Raw genomic sequence first — 18,473 nt, 5'->3', positions numbered from 1 at the left:
TTATTCTGCCACCATCACTTGCAGATTCTACTACCTAGCACTAGACCCGACCTTAACAACTTAAGCAGGGGGTGCTTAACATTTGTTAAGGTCAGGTTTTGGTACACTCCATCACTTAACAGATTTATCTTTTTCTAAATATCAGAATGAATAGCTGCATTCTATGCACTGCAAAGTTTTTTTTACAGAGTAAAAAGCCTTACTTCTATTATGCTTAGTTGCATTATTACATCAGATGTGGACTGGGCACCAGGAAGCATCATGCTGTGATCACAATCACTTCCAACCTTCAATCTTCAGTACAAACATTTCTGCCCACTACTGGCAACTCTATTGTCGATCAGAAGCAATGATTATGACCATAGGTTTTCAATACAGAACGCAGCCTCCCTTAAAGCCACTTTTAAAGCTAACTGCAAGTGCAACAACATTCACAAAATCTGCCCCAGTATCTTGGAACACACCTCTACCTTATATTAGAAATATTAAAGAATACCCCCATCTTCAGGAAAGAACTGACATGAGCATCTGAAGCAGCACTGGCACTGTATGACATCACTTCATCACACTAGGGTTATCATCCATCCCTCCTTTTGCAGGACAGTCCTGATTTTGGCAGTAATCTACTGTAAAAAAATGGAAAACCTCCTGGTATAGCGAGAGAAAATATTTTCTGACATTCATGTAGGTATTCTAGTAACAAAATCTGACAGTCAGGTGCAGTGGATTAAAACAGTGAGCTGTGGTATAGAATCCGATTCCCTCAGTCCTCATGGTATGACCTGCAGCAAGTCACTTAACCAGAAAGTGCTTGGGGCAAATGGGAATTTGGGCTACACTTCCCAATCGTCCCTAGACCAAAAGCCAAGTAACTACTTATGAACATATAATAATTTTATAGGTGAAGCACTTTAATAAGATGTAAAACAGCAAAGGAAAGAAAAACTCCAGTCCACAACAGTCAATATTTTGGTAATCAAGTGAAAATAAGTCTTTGGTATTGGTTGACGGTGTGCGTTGTCCTGCTGAATTTCAGTTGGCAGCATGAAATGTCTCACTTTTGGCATCTGAAAAAGTGGCAACACTGCACATTGCACTCTAACTTTATTACAAAACATTTTTGTATGTAGTAGGGTAGGAGTACATGGTGATTAATGTTGCTGTCCTTTTGACTAATTCCTGTAATGATGCATTGCATGTTTACATAATGGGTCTGTTACACTAGTAATATATACCTCCATGTGTTATTAATGTATTCTTTTGCTTATTAGTATTTTGTAATTGCAGAATCCATAATTTTCAATGTAATTACTGCAATGGATATTTTGTACGGTTTTAAAATGGTTGTTGCCTTTGGCTCCAATAATGGCTAAAAAGGGTCAGCTGACCATCCCACCTATTTGGATAACAAAAATAATAGATGGATTCCTTTTCTTCTGGCTGGACAGCTGAACATGGTAGAATGGAAGCCTTGCAAATGGCTGCCCTCTAAAATAGTTATGTCAGCTTACGAGTCCCTACTCATATTGAACACACCCACCCACAGGGTCCAGAAATATAGTCATCTTTCCTGGGAAAATGGTGCCAATTTGTCTGCAGTTTTCCAAGCAATTTTAATGTTATCCTTCGGTGTATATTCACAGCGGGTGGGGGGGGGGGTTACCTTCCATAAGAACTGCTCCAGAAGGTGGCCCCCTTTTCTAACTTCTTTTGAGAAGAGGATACAGACTCTGAAGTTCACCCCCCTTCTGTATTATTTGCATACACTCCCTCAAGTTTGGATCTTCATGAGTGGAATAAGTAGACTTTTTACCTACTTCATGGCTGAGCTCTTCAAAGAGAGGCAGTTAAGGGTTTGTACAGTATGTTTTACATTTATGTACCTTGGGACTCTGAGTCAGGAGTCAGACTCTTGGATTGTCCATCATATCAAAACTTCTTTTTTACAATACTTCAGGCCTCTTTTGGGGTGAGTATAAATGGTAATGATCTTTAAGAAGTGGTTAATGAAGAGGCAAATGGGAATGATGCGCTTTGTCCTAGAAAAAAAATAATTTTTTTAGAGAATAAAAAGTTTTTCAAAGCCTTTCTTATATGAAATCTACTTCTGCAATTAAATCACATCTGAACTTAACATTGGGGGATGGCATTCTACTGTGGTCCCAGGTGGCAATCTAAGGAGTCTGTCATCCGGCTGCTGCAAGCATATTTTGGGGGAAAAAAAAAAAAGAAATCATTACTAGCTGAAAAATTATGGGACTAGGCCCAATGGAAGAGTGTGGGAGAAAAACCTGCAAAAATGTGAAAAAGGAGGAAAACACCATATCAACAGGAGAACTAATGAATAACAAAAGAGAAAAGAAACTGTTTGTTACTTATAAAGCCAAGCAAGAGAAATCTCAGTCCAAACATGAAAGGCAGCTTGGTGCCATTTATTTCTTCACCAAATACTTTTGGTATTTGGAAAGAAAGTACAGTTTTGTACCTACCATAAATGCAGATGTTCGAGTGCTAATACAGCTGCAGTCATAACAGATGGGTTCTCCTGCCGTCAGGCGGGTCCTCGGTCGGCCGAATTCCAAAGTCTAGGTCCGGCGTCGGATGCCGTCGCTTCTTCCCTGACGTCAGTGCGACAGGGGTATTAAAGAACCAGCCGACGCCATTTTCTTCAGTTTTTCTTGCCCCAGATGTCAGGTGCCCCCAGAAGGAAGGCAAAACATAAATTTATGTAATAATGCAATGCAATATAATCAAAAAACAGTAGTTGCAAGCAAATACACCATAAAAGAATACCCCAATCAGGTTGTATGAGGAGGTGTTAGCCATTAGGCCTGTCCCAAGAGGAGAAGGAGGGAGGGGAACCTGGACTGCAGCTGTATTAGCACTCGAACATCTACATTTATGGTAGGTACAAAACTGTACTATGTTCATCGTGCATACAGCTGCAGTCATAACAGATGGGTAGAATCCCACAGCTAAAAAAGGGGTGGTAGACACTAAGGGGAACTAGGAGGAGCCAGGATGCCCTGCAAGACTGCAGTGGCAAAGCCCGCTCTAGATTTGGAGTATAATGGTAGGTGATAGTGCTTGGAGAAAGTATGTACAGAACTCCAAGTGGCTGCTTCCAAAATATCTTTGGTAGGAACCCCCCTGAGGAAAGCTGCAGAGGTAGCTGTGGCCCTTGTGGAGTGAGATCTGATGCCTATAGGTGCAGTTTTACCATGAAAAGAGTAACAAAAGTGTATGCAGTGGGCTATACATTTTGAGATTGTCTGTTTGGAAATAGGCTTCCCTTGAGCACCTGTAGCATAGGACACAAAGAGTTGCTCTGATTTTCTGAAAGGCTTTGTTCTGTCCAAATAATAACGGAGCTGTCTGTGAATGTCCAAGGAATGTAGTAGTCTCTCCCCTTTGTTTTGTGGATTAGGGTAAAAGGTAGGTAAAGTGGATAGCCTGATTCAAGGCTACCCTGGATACTACCTTTGGCATAAAGGAAGGGTTGGTTCGTAAGGAAACTCTGTCCTGATGGAAAATGATGAAAGGCTTCACAGCCATGAGGGCTTGTAGTTCCGAAACCCTGTGTGCTGAGGTGATAGCCAGAAGGAAGGTTGTTTTCCATGACAAATATTGCAGTTCTGTTGAAGCAGCTGGCTCAAAAGGAGGCAGGGTCAGTTTTTCTAGAATGAAATTGAGGTCCCAAGCGGTACTGGTTGCTTCCTTGGGGGGTTTATATTCTTAGCCCCTCTGAGGAACTGTCTTAAGAGAGGGTGAGAGAATAAAGGAAGATCAGTGTTGTATCTGCAGAAATGGCTGAAGCATGGATTTTGATGGAGGAGAATGAAAGTCCACTGCTTAGCAGCTCGGCTAGGTACTGTAGTATTTGAGGTAAATTCAGTATTCCAGGATTCTGACCCTTTTTCTGATTCCAGGCACAAAACCGTTTCCATTTTGCAGAGTAGGCTTTTCTAGAAGGGCTTCTGGCCTCCAAAATGACATCCTGCACCTCCTTGGAGAGTAGGGTCTGTTGTGAATTTAAGGAATCCTCCATGCGGCTAGATTGAGTGTTTTCAGCTGACTGTGAAGAGTTTTGAAGTTGTGCTGAGTCAGTAGAAGAGGCATTAGAGGCAGGATCCATGGTGGGGAATGCGTCAGGCTCCTCAGGAGTGGGTACCAGTGTTGTCTTGGCCAGTCTGGAGCAATGAGATCATCTTTGGTCTGTCTGCTCTGGCTTTTAATAGAACTTTGGGCAGCAGAGGAAGAGGTGGAAAGGCATAAACTGTCATTGTTGTCCAACTGAGAGAGAGAGTGCATCCACTACTTTCCAGGCCTGTGGATGAAAGGTCCTTGAGCAGAATTTTGTCAATTGGTAATTTCTGTGGGTGGCAAAGAGATCTAGGTCTGGCCTTCCCCATGCTTGAATTATCTTTGTAAAAACTTGAGGATGCAACTTCCATTCATGTGGATCTGTCATATTTCTACTTAGGTTGTCCTCCAGCGTGTTTTCCTTGCCTGGCAGGAACTGTGCTTGAAGTTGGATTTGTAATTCCAGAGCCATGTTCCAAAGCGACATGGCTAGCCTACATAGGGGATATGAATGGGTTCCTCCCTGTTTGTTTATGTACCACATCACTGTGGTGTTGTCTGTCCTTATCAATAGCTGGCCTGGATGCAGTAGGTCTTTGAAAGCCATAATAGCATTTATTACTGCTAGCATTTCTTTTTGATTGATGTGTAGGTGCTTTTCTTTTTGGGACCATTTGCCCTGAATGCACTGATCTGTCATGTGTGCCCCCCAGGCTTAGTCCGAGGCGTCTGTTGTGATGACTTGATTTGCTTGAGGATTGCAGAATGGGAGACCTATGTTTCTTTGGCATGCTTGAGCCCACCACAGAAATTCCTTTTGAAGACATAGAATCAGTGGTATAATTGTTTCCAAACTGTGGCTGTGTTGAGACCATAAGTTTTTTAGGTACCATTGAAGTTTCCTCATATGCAGCTTTGCACATGGGATTAGCAGGATGCAAGATGCCATGAATCCCAGAGCCTGCAGGATTTTCCTTGCAGTCAGCCTGGTGAAGGTTGCCAGTTTTCTGAAGTATTGAATTAGTTGTCCTTGTTTCTCTGGCGTGAGGTAGGCCATCTGGGTGTTTGTATTCAAGCTGGCACCCAGGAAAATTATTGTTTGAGAGGGTATTAGTCTTGATTTCTTTTTGTTGACTGTGTATCCCAGAGAATTCAACAACATTATTACAAATGCCAGGTGTTTCAGAAGTATGTGTTTGCTGTCCGCTTGGATCAGGCAGTCGTCCAAATATGGGTATATTTGTATCCCTTGAAATCTGCAGAAGGCAATTACTGATGCCAGGCATTTCATGAACACACTGGGCACAGTAGATAAGCCAAAGGGCAATGCAGAGAATTGATAATGGGTTGAACCTGCAAGAAATCTGAGGTATCTTCTGCAATCTTGTCTGATTGGGACATGCAGGTATGCCTCCTTGAGGTCCAATGTTACCAGCCAAGACTCCTTGCCCAGCATGGGAAGAAGCTGCTGTAGTGTGAGCATCTTGAATTTTGGTACGAGTAAATATGTGTTTAGGATGGATAGGTCCAAAATAGGTCTCCAATCTTTGCCCTTCCTTGGTACCAGGAATAGTCTGGAATAAAAACCTTGACCCTGTTCTTGTGCAGGTACCTCTTGAATAGCTTTCATGTCCTTGAGATCTTTTTTGTGCCTCTGCCCTTTGATTGTGTGGCAGGTTTGGCATGCCTCTCATTTTTGGAAGGGTGTGAAAGTGGAATCTGCAGCCTCTGTCTATAATGTCCAGGATCCATTTGTCTTTTGTGACAATATGCCAATTTTTCGAAAATAATGTCAGTTTTCCACCTAAAGGTGCTGCCATTTGAGCCATGCTTGGCATGCAAAGGGGAAAGTCATTGGTTCTGCTTTCTGAATGGCTGTGAACTATCCTCACCACCTCTTGGTGTAGGTGCTTGCCATTGTCTGCCTCTAAATGATCCTGGAGATTTCCCTCTACCCCTCGGGCGCCTGTATCTACCTCTTTGTGGTCTGTCCGTGGCTGGAAAGGACCAATTTTTTGAAGGCCAATTTCTACTGAAACGTGGAGGTTGTACCTGTAGGAAATCTTTCACTGTTTGCATTGATTTTGCCTTATTTTCTTTAATACCTCCTCAGCTTTAACACCAAACAATACATCTTTTTGAAGAGGTGCATCTAGTAATTTAGCTTTGACATGATCTGGTAAGGTTTGCTCTGAGCCAAGCATGTCTACGTATGACTGATCCTGTAACAGCAGCTCTACATGAGGCCTCTAAAGCATCAAAACCACATTGCAAGGTATGTTTACCCACTTGCTCTGCACTATGCAACAAATCCTGCAACTCCTTCAAGTCTGGTTGTTCAGGTTGTGACATTTTGCTTTTCAACTGAGATAATAAAAACTGTTGATACTTTAACGTATGGAACTGACAGTTTAATGCCCTCATGGTGGAACTGAGTGTTTAATGCCCTCATGGTTAAAGTGGCCGAGGTGTATACCTTTTTCCCCCACCTTTCTAAAGCTCTGGAATCTCTCTCTGAAGGTAATGGATTTTTGGCAGTGGAGGCCTTAATTCCCTTGGGACCCTGTGAAATAGTTTCTGGGTCAGCCACATGGCTTTTGTATAGGAATTGGTGTGAATCAGGAACCCGGTAATACCGGTCAGGCTTGACTGGAGCTGGAGGTAAAGAATCCGGGTTACGGCTGGCCTCTGAATACACATCATCTAGTATGTCTAAGACAGGAGGGATAGCCAGAGGCCTGTGCTGAGGGAGCAAGAGGAAATCCCTGAGCCTTTTCTTAGAGTCTGAGTAATCTTGGCCTTCCCAGTGGAAATGTTCCCTCAAGGTATGCAAGGTTTCCCCAAAAGAGTAGTCCTCTGGGGGGAGGGGGGGGAGACAGAGAGAATGGACTCCTCTGCATCAGAATCTTAAAAAGGGGAGTATGAATGTTCCTGGTCTTCAGAATGTTCTGTAGTAATGGAGGCCTGGTCCGAGGAAGGGTATTCTTCCTCCACTCTGGGCCTTTTGTCTGAGGTGGGTTGAGAACCCCTGATAAGAGTAATCAAATCCTCAGCCATTTTGAGCATCTGTTTTTTAGGCATGGGGCCTTGAGAGGGGCCCTGTGGAGCTTGTCTTTTAGTATGCATGCCTGCTTTAGATTTAGTGAAAGCCTTAATGGAAAAAGAAGAAGAAGGCCTGAAGACACCTTGAGAGGTGGCAGGCCTGTCTAAACTCGGAGTTTCCCCACCAAGAATGGCTTCGGTATCTGTAGTCGGGGTGTGGGCCGAAGAGCCTGCAACCTCGGACACAGAAGACACCGCTAATGAAGTGTCATCAGTAGTCAGGGGCTGCGTAGGCGCCTTGCTGAGAACCGGAGCACCTGTAGTCGGCTTTAGCGTGGTGTTGGTAGAAGTTGCGGACCTCGTATGTCGGTCCTTATCTTTGCGTCTTTTACTCAAAACTAGAGTCTGAATATCCGACGACATAATGTAATTAAACTTTTTGCCAAAATAGTGTTGGGCAAACTCCGCCCGATGCTTAATAGTGAGTCTGTTGAATACAAAAACGACAGGCCGAGACATCGTGGTCTGGGCCTAAGCAAGGAATGCAGAGGGAATGGAAATCCTTATGCGGTATTTGCTTCCCACATGAAATGCAATTATTAACTTTGTCTGACATCGGTCTGAGGCAAGAAAAGTTTCCCCAACGGGGTACTTTGCTTTCAAGAAGACTTTGGTTGAAAAATATTCGTAATCTCAGGAGCTGGCCGACCGGCACTTGCGAACTGCTTCTGCTTCGGGCACCGCACGGCAAGAAAGACTGAAGAAAATGGCATCGGCTGGTTCTTTTATACCCCTGTCGCACTGACGTCAGGGAAGAAGTGACGACATCCGACGCCGGACCTAGACTTTGGAATTCGGCCGACCGAGGACCCGCCTGACGGCAGGAAAACCCATCTGTTCTGACTGCAGCTGTATGCACGATGAACATCTAGACACAGGTAGATTTCTGCTGCTGCATAATGAGATAAGAGTTACAGATGGCAGCCTAGGGAAGCTTTATCAGGCACATTCTCCTATCACCTGCACAGTAAACCTTAAGCGTTACCAGACATGGCCCCCTTCTTATGATACCTCACATCTGTTACATGAAAGCCATACTCTTTTAGCCTTCCCAGGACTATCTTTACATTCAGTAATCTGTCAGCAGTGTTTATCATTAATGTTTTATCAAGGTAGCACTGAGTATTGGGAGTTTTCAAATGTATTTGACCATTCGTTTTACTTATTTTATCATTTGTTACGTGGGTTAGTGGGATGGTCTATAAACACTTTTCAGCTTTAATCCAGGACACAAGGCCAACAGTAGACATAACATACAAATATAGAGAGTTTAGAATGACCAATCAACCAGCATGTTTTAAGGACAGAGGAAGAAACTTAAGTATCTAAAGAAAGCCCACATATACAATGGAAAAACAAGCAAACTCCACATAGATAGTAAGGGGAAAACAGAACTGAACTCTAATCACTGAAGCTGTGAGGCGCAGATTTTTAATTTGCCTTCATGCTAAGAATGGCCTTTTGTCAAATGACTGGTACAAATGTTACACTGAAACAACATGATTATATTGGGGGAAAAAAAAAAGTTCATCTCCGCTACAGTAAAACTTGTGCAAAATTAATTTGCAATTTTTTTCCCAGCTAGGGTATAAGGCATCATTGGTTTATAGTAGTGATTATACTGCATAAAATGCAATACTTTAAATTCTTCAAGAAGCTGTATGTGTTCTGCATTGTTACACTGAGGTGTTGCCATCTCACTTTATTCCACCTTGGACAAAATTATCACCTTCCAGTCTCTGTAACAAAATGTATGAGCCTTATGAAGCTTAGTACTAGCATTTATGTCTATACAAGTCATGGACTGTATGCCCTTCACAGGTCATTTCCATCATCGGGAACCTGTTTGGTGCCTGCCAGCAGCTGTGATAGTAGTTTAGCTGTGGCAATATTGTCGACATTTTCAGTGGTGCATATAGTGTATAAATGAACAGAAACTCATTTTATTTTTTTTTTATCCATTGAATACCATGTAGTATAGGCCCACTTGGCACATACAAGACTAATGCATATTTATCATTATAGGTCAGATACATTAATTTTTCTACCCAGACTACACTATTCACCTGTATACAACCGCAATAACACAACCAACTTTCAAAGTGGTAGCTTTGAAAACACTGGTACATAATCATAGCAGAAATTACAGGTTGTTGTTTTTCTTTCGGCTTTTCCCGGTTAGGGGTCGCCACAGCGGAACTCCGGTCCGCTAATGATTGGCAGTCGATTTTTATGGTGCTGAGGTGCCAGCCCGACACCCAACTTTCAACAAAGGCACGCCCATTCATGCATCGAACGCCACTCGACCACGGGGAGGACATGCAGACTCCACAGCAGAAATTACAGGTAGTCATCATAAATGATTCACTGTCATCATCAATCCCCCAGACCACAAGGGCCCATATCACTTTGTGGCTATATTCGGTCACTGTAGGCAATTCCAAACACATTAAACCATAATTTTATATTCTGCATCATTCTCTGGTTTCACTGACTCAATATTGCAATTTCAGGGTTCCATTTTTATGCACATCAATAGTTTTGAATTTGTCTTCCTGCTCCTTTCGTTTACCACTTCTACTCTGTTTAGCACCTTTCTATTGGCATGGTTATTCAGTATAGCCTGCGTTATGGGATGTTGTACAGTTTGATTAACAAGAACAAGCAAAATCTGACATTTTGTCACAATAAAAACATGCATGCATGTATGTTAGGGAGAAGCAGTTCTTAACAGACAGGTCTGGAGTGCTAAAGTCATCCTCGAGGTCATCAAGAGTCAGACTCAACTAAATGACCAAACATCTTGATACATTTAACAGTCATTTTATTAACTGTGCACTCAGATTATCTTTTGGTGCAGTGCAGATGTTTCCATGGATGCTGCAATGGCTACTGCCTTATCTAGTAGCAACTCCTTTTTAGAAGGAAGCCTTGTAGTATATATGTCACAGACCAATCCATGCTGCTATTTGCTATTGGACTAATGGGTCCAATTCCAAACCGAAAATGTTCTGCTAATCTGCACAATTTAGTCACATCTTCGGATATACTTTCATTCCTTACTTGGCTTTCATTAAGAATAAATAATGTTTCTGCAATCACCAATTGTTTAGGAACTTAAACTACTCTGTGGTTTCTATGCAATGTGTTTAATTTAATTTCTAAACGTGTTTATCATACTAACAAGCCTGCAAAAAAACTGAGTTAGTGACATTAACAATATAGAAAACTTTACTTTTTCAGTTGACTGTTCATCTACCCTGGCAATAAGACACTAATATTCCAGTGTGATCTTCCATTTTAGATTTATTTTTACTTTCAAGTATAATTTCAGCTTTATATGCACATATAGTATGAAAGATCATTTTTAGAAATAATTTCTTTACATAAAAAATTAAATGACCAAACATTTTGTTGTGCAAACACTGCTGTATTACTTTATATAAAACTTTTTCTTGACCAAAGACAGTTTGTATAAAGCTAAAACATGAGGTAATTTGTTAATTGGCCTGTTGTGTTACATAAGAGTCAACTCAGTGGTTTTAAAATGCGTTTCTTATCCAGTGTCACTTTATACAATTATTCCTTCAAATTACCACTTAGAAGACTCACTGTTTTGCAAAACCTGCTACATGTTTCATTAGTTCCTTGTATGTAACTCAGTTCCATTTCTTGGTCTTCCTTCTCATCAGTACAAGGTTTTCATCTGCTTACTGTGTTGCTTTTGTTTCCCATTTGCTTATTCCCCTTCTAGCTGTCTGGAAGCATAGTCCTGAAAATGTTTCTGCATGTATCTACACAACAGGATCACCAACTTGTTGTGCTTTTGTCAAATTAATAGTATAAGATGTGCATATCAAATACATACTCAGAACTGTAGTTATAGCTAGTATTTCAATTAACTTGCTTTGCAAACATTACAATGTGTAACCATATGTCTATGCATAAAGACATGAATATGTGCAAAAGTGTCCAATTTTACTAAATTTGATGAACCCTAGGGCGTTTGATACAGTCAACTATGAATGCCTCCTTTCCACCCTTCAGTACCTCACCACTGATACCCCACCCCACAATAAATGGATGCATCATAACTAATATATATATATATATATATATATATATATATATATATATATATATAACTCAGAGTTAATATGACAACCCGTTCTCTGATCAAACTTTTTTAAATGTCTATTTTTTTCAGACTGTGTGGTTAAATGGGTGTTTTTCTTAAGCATGTGATTTCAGGGATTGAGAGAGCGACACTCATGGATAAGAGGGAGCTGTACTCTGGAAGACCACATACAATTCCAAATATCCTGAGTATGCTTACCTGAAGACAAAATACATTTAGCATGGAACAAATATAACAATGAACTAATGTCTTTTTTGTGTGATCTCAAATCCTTACAATAAGCAATCCCTTAAATCATGCAAAATATAGATTTTAATAAGTCTGACAGCTACATGTTGGTAAAGTTATTAATCTGATTTATTTACTAGCTCATAAGACTTATTTTATTGGCATACGTCTTCACAGCACTTAATCTTTGTCTTACTTACTAAGACATGACACAGATGCATTCATTCACAGTTATAACAAAGAATAATTCTTTGGCACAACAGTCAAGATATATTTTACCTAACCATCCACTAATACTGTTTCAGAACTAACGAACCACTAATGTAGAGGTAAGCATCTTCCAGTACTGTATTCAGGAACTAACTCTGTTGACCCAATGATTGACCACATCTGGCAAATCATATGAACCCAGGGACATATTTCCTACATGGGGATGCAGGTTGAGGGGAGAAAATATAGTACTGACTTCTGAGAACATAAGACAGTAGGTACCCATTTCATCATGGATCAAAAAGTATCCATTTTTATCAGTCTACTTTATCTTATCAGGTCCAAACGGTGTAAAATCTAAAAATAGTAATCTGAAAGTAATAATGCATTAAAAGTACTAAAAGGTCAAATTCCAGTGCAGCAAACGTACAGCTATTCTAGATTACATTATCAGTCTACCTTCATACTTAAATACTTTCTGGCTTTATATATATAACAATTCCAAGATCATCACTCTGGAATGTTCTGCAATCTCAGAATGCTTAAATAAGGCAGAGTGTGTGGAAATAAAGTCTCCTAAATGGGGAATATACACCTGGACATGCTTGCTTGTGAAAGCATTTACTTAAACTACATATTTTACTGATGTGTAAATGTTAGCCTTCAGGAGCTTGATTACTGTTAATGTTAAATCACAAAACAGTTTATCAAATAGGCTAAATTAAAATGTGGCCAGTTTTATTAGTAGATGTATGCCTGATGGCTCAAAATTACAAGGACTGCACTGTTACACAGATGAGAAAGAAGTTTACTAAGCACCAGTGTGTAGATGGCCAGTGTTGTACTGATACAGTAATTATCACATCACAACTTTGCACTTTGTTCCACAGCGTGCCATTACTTAAGTAGTGCTTGGAAGGGGTGCGGTGTAAGGCTTGTGGAAAATAAGTGAGGGCACCAAAAGTAACAAGCTCTGAGCAGTCTTTGAACCATGAGGTGTAGAATGCCCAGGAAATTCTATCACAGAGATGTGGCAGTATACCATTTCTCAACCTCTGCCACTTTAGTCATGCAAATCTTCAAGAAGTGGCCAGTAAATCATAACGTAGTTTATATAAACATGTGTACGATCAACCACCTTTCTCTTAATTTGTAATCCAGATTCTGAGTGAAATACTGCATTTCTTCTTCAGCAAGAATCACTGTTCTTTAATTTAAGCTGCTCCCAGAAGGTAATCAACTCTTTCGGTGTTACACCATGAACAGCAATCACTTCTCTATATTTGCAGACATCAAACTTGACCTTATATAAATGGAAATGACTGTTGGGTAAGATCTTTATGCTAGTTCTTGACAGATATAAACAAAGTCCAACGTATGCATCTTCAAATCGTATTGGTTTGATATGATTCATTATTTCATAAAGTTTTAGGACTAAGTTTGCAGACAGTACATACCCAAGTCCACTGCAGTAAGGAGGGTATACTGGATAAGGATAACTCTCATAGGAGATGTATATTTTTTGGAAAAAACCTCTGTGTGGTACATTTCTGAAGAATGGATATCCAGAGTACAGATTCTCTGACATATTTGTAGACAATAGAAACCCCACTAAATTTCTAACATTTACAAAAACATCATCATCTGCTTTCATCATGTATTTTGCATTTGGACAAAACTCAGAAAGCCACCTAAATGCCATTTTTGTTTTCAATGTAAGGTTGTTGTAATTATCATGGAAATCTTGTTGTATTACATCTCCAAACTGCTCACTCTCCTGTTTTACCACTGATTGACTAGTTCCAGCTTCAATATCCTTGCCAAGTAAAAACAATATTAAAACCTGATGTCCCCACCAGGTTTTACTTGAGCCCCAGGTTATTCTTATAGCATTTCTTTGCAGTATGTTACTAGGCTTTGAGGCAACAAAAATTATTAGAAATGGTGAGCTGCCATTGCATTTCAAAGGTCTATTAATGAGAAATGTAAAATTATGTGTATGAACTGGATCATAGTTATAGAGCTCCATTAAATTTATATCAGAAATCAAAGGCACCTTATTCATGTACATGTACCATACGAGTGTCAAGCTGCTGAAAATAGCCACTGCTAATGATATCTTCTTCTTCTTCAACAATAACGTCATTCTCACTTTCTATTGTAGCTTTAGGTATCACAGCTTATGGCACGTTTTCAATTTTTTATCATTTTGGTGTTCCCATGTAGATTATGTCTTCCCTGAAAACTGAAAAAGATAACATAAACAAAGAAATTAATTAGTTTAGGAAAAATGTGTTTATCTCAATGAGCTAAACCAGTTCTGTAAAATTGAATAACGAAATATTAATGTATAGTGTTTTACATTATGTGATGTCCACAAGTAGATATGTGTTTAATGAGCGGAATCCACTTCAGCAAAAAGAAAACTTCTTTCTTCTGTTCATAATGATTCCCTACTATACTGACCATTCAAATCAGGAATAACTCTGACAGGACAGTATTCAAAACGTCTTCCACACACTGGCTGGCACCTCCTGTTCAGAAAGTAAGCTTTAATTCTTTATTAAAGACTAAACTGATATAATGCAATAGTCTGTTACTGTATGTAGCAATGCTACGTGCAGATGTACAGATCTACACAGGAACATGACTAAGTCAGACCTGAACCCTGCACCCTGGTGCTGTGAGGTACAATGCTCAAGTCTGGCCCACCATGCTACATATACCATGTAAGTGACTTGAGTTCTCATCAATATGTGTGGGTCTGAGCCACACAGAAAGAACAGTTGTTAAGATCTTCACAGCAAAAGTGCATTTTACATAATTTTTGACAGTCATGGGATATGGGCCATTTACAGCATTTCACGTTACATATAATATAAGCAACCTCGGTTCTCTTCAAGTCCATGTTAGGCAATAGTCCTTTATGGTTTATAATCATGACAAAAAAACAAAACAGTATACCAGTGTGTACATTAAAAGTTTTATGGATCAATACAGAATAAACTAGGGTTAGGGTTTTAAATCAAGTACCTGATGCAGTCTTCATAATCGTTACAGGGAGAAGAGAGACTATATGGCATGCCTAGCAAGGAGCTGTGCTATGGGGAATTCTTCTGTCTTTACGTACTGCAGGTTAAACTCCAAAGCAGTAAATCTTATCTATGAAGGATGCAGTCAGACATGTGAGCAGATTAAAACTCCATTACCAAAATTAACACATCCATGATAAAGGTCATCCACAAGGTAACTGTTTTAAAGGATGCACACCTCTTGTAAGCTTTATATTCACATCAACAGGCAGACGCATTCTTGGAACTAGAAAAATAGAGGCCAAGAAGGGGAAGATAAAGGATACATATTTTTGAACATAACTGAAATACTTCTGCGGTGGTGCAGCGGTAAGCATTGTTGCCTCACAGCAAGAGGTTCTCTTGTTCGATTCTCGGCTTGGGTTGGGAGTGCCTTCTGTGTGGAGTCTGCATGTCCTCCCCACAGTCGAGTGGGCGTTCGAAAGACATGCGTTGAATGGGCGTGCCTTCGTTGAAGGTTGGGCTAGTAACTCGACACCATAAAATCAACTGCCAATCATTAGCGGACCGGAGTTCCGCTGTGGCGACCCTTAACCGGGAAAAGCCGAAAGACAAACAACAACTGAAAACAGTACCAGGAAGTGTCTCATTGATTTCTTAAAACTTTATGCCTTAATCACTGTTATTTGCCAAATAGTAAAGCAGTCTCTTCCTGCTGTTCAAGAGACAGAGTCTGCATATTTTGAACACTACTGGTGTCTGCAAGTATCTGTACAATCTGTGTAATCTGCTCGTCTTCTCAGCAAGATAAACAATGCTCCTTGAGAAAGGGCAGTTAGTGAAGGTAGCTACAACTAAAGGATAGCAACGTGGTTTATGATCTTTGCCTCATACCTCTGGGACTAGTGTTCAGTCCTGACTTCCAGTAACATTTTTCCTTGTCTTTGCATAGAAGCCAGTTTTTGCTCGTATCCAAAGTCATGCTGGTTAATTAACTACTCTGAACTGCCCATGTACAGTGCCTTTACTTTAGTCTTACAACTTGTGGCAGAAAATGATCTCCAAGCTCGTATAATTCACCTATCAGCTCTAAACATGAATAAATTAAATTAAAATAAAAAATGAATGGAGACAGGAGAACCCCTTATGGAAAGTCATAGAATCATTATTCTGTGACACCAAGATACAGAATGTATGATCAAAAAATGAATGCAAAAATTAAGGCTGAAAATGATTAAAGAACAGTTAAAGGCAATCCCAGAATGTTTTGGAAATGCTCATTATTCTTCTTTAGGCCTGGCAGCATTCGCTTAGCACTGAAAGGTGTATTATCAAGTTTAATGAATAAGACAGTGACGTTTTTGGAATAAAATCTGGAAAATGCTGGACTAAAGTGACTAAATTTCTAGCACACTAAACATGGCTCCCTCTAAGGTTCATAGGCTCTGGGGTGCCTTCACACACACACACACACACACACACACACACACACACACACACACAGGTTCATAAGTGTGTACTAGGCTAATGGTCCTGGCGCCTTTACAAGCCTAGCACATAGGATTACCCTGGCATCGTGCCACCCAACCTTAGTTCCCAGTGCCTCTGTTGAGTAGAGCCACTGGAGTGATCCCAGTGCCTCTGTTGAGTAGAGCCACTGGAGTGATCCCCAGGGTGAATTTTCTATTTCCCATCCACTCATCAAGATTTTTCTTGAAGAGGGACAGTGAGGTGCTCTTTTTGACATGTATGGGAAGTCTATTCCAGAGCATGAGCAGTCTCTGGGTTATGAATCTGTCCCTCCAGCTTGTTCTGTTGATTCTGGTAATTAGGTTGAGGTCTCTGGAGTGTGTGGTGCAGAGGGATTGGGATTTCTTTAGATGTAGCATTTCTAACAGAGCTGTGTCAAACATGGCTTTGTAAGTCAAGCAGGGATCGCCTCTAAGTAGGCGATATGAGAGAGAATAGTTGGAGTTATTCGAGTCTGTCCATATAGGACAAGTGTTTAAGGTCTAGGATCCTCTTTGTGAGGTACTTTTGAGGCCTCTCCAGTTGTTGCAGGTGTCTAGAGAGGTACATGCCAAGTGGGGCATTGTACTTGATGATTGGCCTAATGAGGGAAGAGTAGAGGGAGACAATGACCTCTTTCTTCCTGGATGCAAAACCTTTAGTAATGAGATGTGCCACATAGAAGGACTTTGACCACAGTGGCAATGTGGTGGTCAAAAGAGAGGTTGCTGTCAACCTGTGTTCCCAGATCTCTTATAATGCCTTCTGTGTTCAGTGGACTACCATCGATGTGATAATTCATGGGAACTGGGTTTTTCCCAAAGGGGATGATGACACATTTCATTTGGCACTGAGCTTAAGGTCATGGTTCTGACACCAGTCATTGGGCTCAGTGAGGCCTTTCTCTAGGATGTCAACTACATAGACATATATGCACACACTGATATACTTCACTCAAAGTTACCAAGACAGCACTAATACAATCTACTGGATACCTGAGCACATTGTAAGTGTACTTCTCTCTGTGTTCACATCTCTGATATGTAAAGGAAATGCAGGTCCAACAATTCCAAAGGATGGACAGCAAACTTTTGTATGAAACTACATTTCCATTCCATGCTCTATCTAGGTCACTTAGTGAAGGCTCTCTGAATCATGTTGCAAAGCAGGTCAAGAACTTTGCACCAAGATGCTTTGTTGTTATAACATGAGCTTAATTTTGCCTCACCTCCAGCCCTTTCAGTTCCTAGGGATGCGTGTAATGTTTCTGTAATGTTGCAAACCATTCAGGATACTGAGGGGGGACAGGATGAGTAAGGAACATATGCTGGTTGCAGGTGCACACCTTGAATGGACAGGGATGACTCATGTGACATTAACACTCTACTACTGTGTGGAGTCTGCATGTCCTTCCCGCGGTTGAATGGGAGTTCGAAAGACATGCGTTGAATGGGCGTGCCTTCGTTGAAGGTTGGGCATTGGACTGGCAACTCGACACCATAAAAACCAACTGCCAATCATTAGCGGACCAGAGTTCCGCTGTGGCGACCCCTAACCGGGAAAAGCCAAAATACAACAACAACTTTGACTTGAAGTCAACTGCATTCGCATTGTTTTCTGTCTACATATGATACCCAGAGAGCCTCTCTACCAAATTATGTTAACCTCATCTGAAGCTACGATGGTTAGCATGAGGTAAATTTACAAGTCATATACACACCAATCTATATTAGGAAGGACCATTGGAGAAATGGTATTCTGCACAGAACAAGTATGCACCCTGAGTATGTGCACAAAAATGCTGTTAAGGGACAGTTCCTAAGAGTATTGAGGCTTAATACCAGAGACTGTGAATTTGCCAAGATTTCGGAGATTCTGCATGGAGAGTTCAAGGACAGGAGCTATTGTAATCAAGAACTCGATGATGGTCGGACTGAGCTTGACACCAGATGATACAAATGGGTGCATCATACCTAGTTTTTGTTTCAGGAACACACTATCCTTGAAAAGGAGAATTTGCTAAGGTCCCAAGGTGGGAATGGATAATATATCATGCAGACTATGTACACTTCCTTGCCGTAGATGCAAGGCATATATGACAGGCAAGAATTGTTTTATTCATCAAATCAGTGGCCGCAAATATGAACGGAGGCTGTGTGCTGACTGCAGAA

At 40.7% G+C, this 18,473-nt stretch overlaps 1 protein-coding gene across 1 annotated transcript in view; it reads right to left on the bottom strand.

The window, feature by feature from the left end:
- Positions 1 to 10,473: 10,473 nt before the first annotated feature.
- The window catches only part of B3GALNT1 (beta-1,3-N-acetylgalactosaminyltransferase 1 (globoside blood group)), a 137,395-nt gene continuing 129,395 nt past the window's right edge, over positions 10,474 to 18,473 (bottom strand). The window contains exon 3 of the mRNA XM_044069975.1: positions 10,474 to 14,006. Coding sequence (XP_043925910.1) covers positions 12,951 to 13,907 — 957 coding nt within the window. The 5' untranslated portion in view covers positions 13,908 to 14,006 and the 3' untranslated portion in view covers positions 10,474 to 12,950. The remainder of the gene's footprint in view (positions 14,007 to 18,473) is intronic.

This window comes from Protopterus annectens, chromosome 4.part1, assembly GCF_019279795.1.
Source record: "Protopterus annectens isolate FY-2018-M chromosome 4.part1, PAN1.0, whole genome shotgun sequence".
In the NCBI taxonomy this organism is placed as follows: domain Eukaryota; kingdom Metazoa; phylum Chordata; order Ceratodontiformes; family Protopteridae; genus Protopterus; species Protopterus annectens.
The sequence above is the reverse complement of the archived record's forward strand: the minus strand, read 5'-3'. Positions and strand labels throughout refer to the sequence as shown.